Raw genomic sequence first — 2091 nt, forward strand, 5'->3', positions numbered from 1 at the left:
GGCTCCTCCTGTTAATCACTATTCACTTAACACAAATCAGTTATCAGCGTGCACTAGAGAGCTCCTTTCATGAGAGCTCAAAACAAAGAAAGCAAAGAACTAGAGAAAGACTGCAGAGCTCCAAAACAATCAGCACACAGTCAGGTTTAGTAGGTTTTAACCTACAGGGAGTTGGCTTTGGTTTAGTTAAAATATAATATAAAGTTTCACAAACCAAGAATGTTCTGGACATCACGAGCCGGATGTTTCCTGATTTACCTTAAAACGTTACTCAGATGTGGAGTTTCTCAAGCCTGAAAACGTTTGAGCACATTTTTGTTTCGCCCTTAAATTTTGGTAAAAATGCCAATATTTATAACCTCCGCAGCTGATTTCTCACCTCAACCTGTCAGAAGTGGATTTAGTGATAGTGGAAAATTTTTTGATCAACTTCATCAGTTATGTTGTTGAATGGTTGGTCTTATGTTTGGAAAAGATGTTTCACAGTTCCACCTCACAGCACCAACATCGTTCCCTACTCGCTGCCCCATGTTTCCAGTTCTCTGTGTTCCTATTGGTCAGGACCTGACCAAACACGCTGTGGAGGTCAGAAAGCACTCGTCTTTCTGTCAGTGTAGCGTCTGTTTCACCCATTGTCCCCCAACCCGTTGCCCTACGTCTGCCGGGTCGGGCTGGTGTGCAGTCTGACCCGGCACCAGCAGCTTGTTGTGACCGTGTCTTTAGTTCCGATCCGTGTCTCTAGGTGACGATCAGGACCTATGGGAAGATCAGGCCTGCGATGACATCAGCAGGGAGCCGGCTGCTCCAGAGCCCCTCCTCCCTCATCCAGCCAATCAACATCAAGACAGAGCAGCAGAAGTCTCCGACCCAGAGGAGTCCGGTTCTCTCCAAGTCCCCTCGATCACCAACCAAGAGGCCGGTCAGCCGAAGAGTCCACGTCAGCAGGTGGGACATATATCAGAGTCTGACCTCCACTCTGGTTCATACTGAAGCCGCTGCTGGATGGGTGGAGGTGAAACGTGCAGCTGCAGCTCGCTGTCTGCTCTAAATGTGTCCTCTGCACGTCTCCTGCAGGAGTTCATCGTGTGACGGAGAACGCTTGGTGTGTTTGGAGTGTGGAACAGACGCCTCCGACTTCTCGGCTCACTACCCGACTCACGTCCACTGTCTGCTGTGTCCATACAGCAGCTGCTGCTCCAGAGCCTACGCTGCCCACATGATCCAGTAAGAACACACAGTACTGCAGTAATACTCACAGTAATGCTCACAGTACTGCAGGAACACACACACATTACTTCAGTAGTACTCAGTGTACTGCAGTAGTATTCAGGTTGGAGTAATGATTATTCTGATCTGTGTGTTTCAGTCATCACGTACCGCCAGCCAAAGACAAAGCTGTTCCTCTGCACAGACTTCCTCCTCCATGGTGAGACCATCACTGATCACTGATCACAGCCCTCTGGGCCGACACACACAGACACACAGCTGTACACACTCACTGGTGATCAGGGTTTGATGTTTGTAGGAGCTGTCGATGTAGAGCAGAGTGTTGCAGTTGCTCTGTCTGACCTGTAGGTGTCGCTCTGCATCACTGAAACTCCTCTGACTGCTAAATGGTGTCAGAACCACACTCTGCTGAGTTTTCTCTCTTGACTGACTCGTGTTGAGCTGTTTGTTAAATTCAGAACAGAACCAGTGAAAGGCCGGGTCACAGCAGACTGAGCCGGGTCAGTCACTACTCTTGAAGCCCGAGGCCCTACTGAAGCCCCGAGGCCCCTACTCCTGAAGCCCGAGGCCCGAGGCCCTACTCCTGAAGCCCGAGGCCCCTACTCCTGAAGCCTGAGGCCCTACTCCTGAAGCCCTGAGGCCCTACTCCTGAAGCCCGAGGCTCCACTCCCGAAGCCCGAGGCCCTACTCCCGAAGCCCTGAGGCCCTACTCCCGAAGCCCTGAGGCCCTACTCCCGAAGCCCTGTGGCCCCACTCCCGAAGCCCTGTGGCCCCACTCCCGAAGCCCTGAGGCCCTACTCCCGAAGCCCTGAGGCCCTACTCCCGAAGCCCTGTGGCCCCACTCCCGAAGCCCTGAGGCCCTAC

General features: G+C 52.3%; 1 protein-coding gene across 1 annotated transcript in view; it reads left to right on the forward strand.

The window, feature by feature from the left end:
- The first annotated feature begins 33 nt into the window (after positions 1-33).
- pogzb (pogo transposable element derived with ZNF domain b) overlaps positions 34-2091 on the forward strand; it is a 12883-nt gene continuing 10825 nt past the window's right edge. The window contains exons 1-3 of the mRNA XM_046043883.1: positions 34-945; positions 1075-1224; positions 1367-1426. Of these exons, the coding sequence (XP_045899839.1) occupies positions 779-945; positions 1075-1224; positions 1367-1426 (377 nt within the window). The 5' untranslated portion in view covers positions 34-778. The remainder of the gene's footprint in view (positions 946-1074; positions 1225-1366; positions 1427-2091) is intronic.

This window comes from Micropterus dolomieu, linkage group LG03 (assembly GCF_021292245.1).
Source record: "Micropterus dolomieu isolate WLL.071019.BEF.003 ecotype Adirondacks linkage group LG03, ASM2129224v1, whole genome shotgun sequence".
In the NCBI taxonomy this organism is placed as follows: domain Eukaryota; kingdom Metazoa; phylum Chordata; class Actinopteri; order Centrarchiformes; family Centrarchidae; genus Micropterus; species Micropterus dolomieu.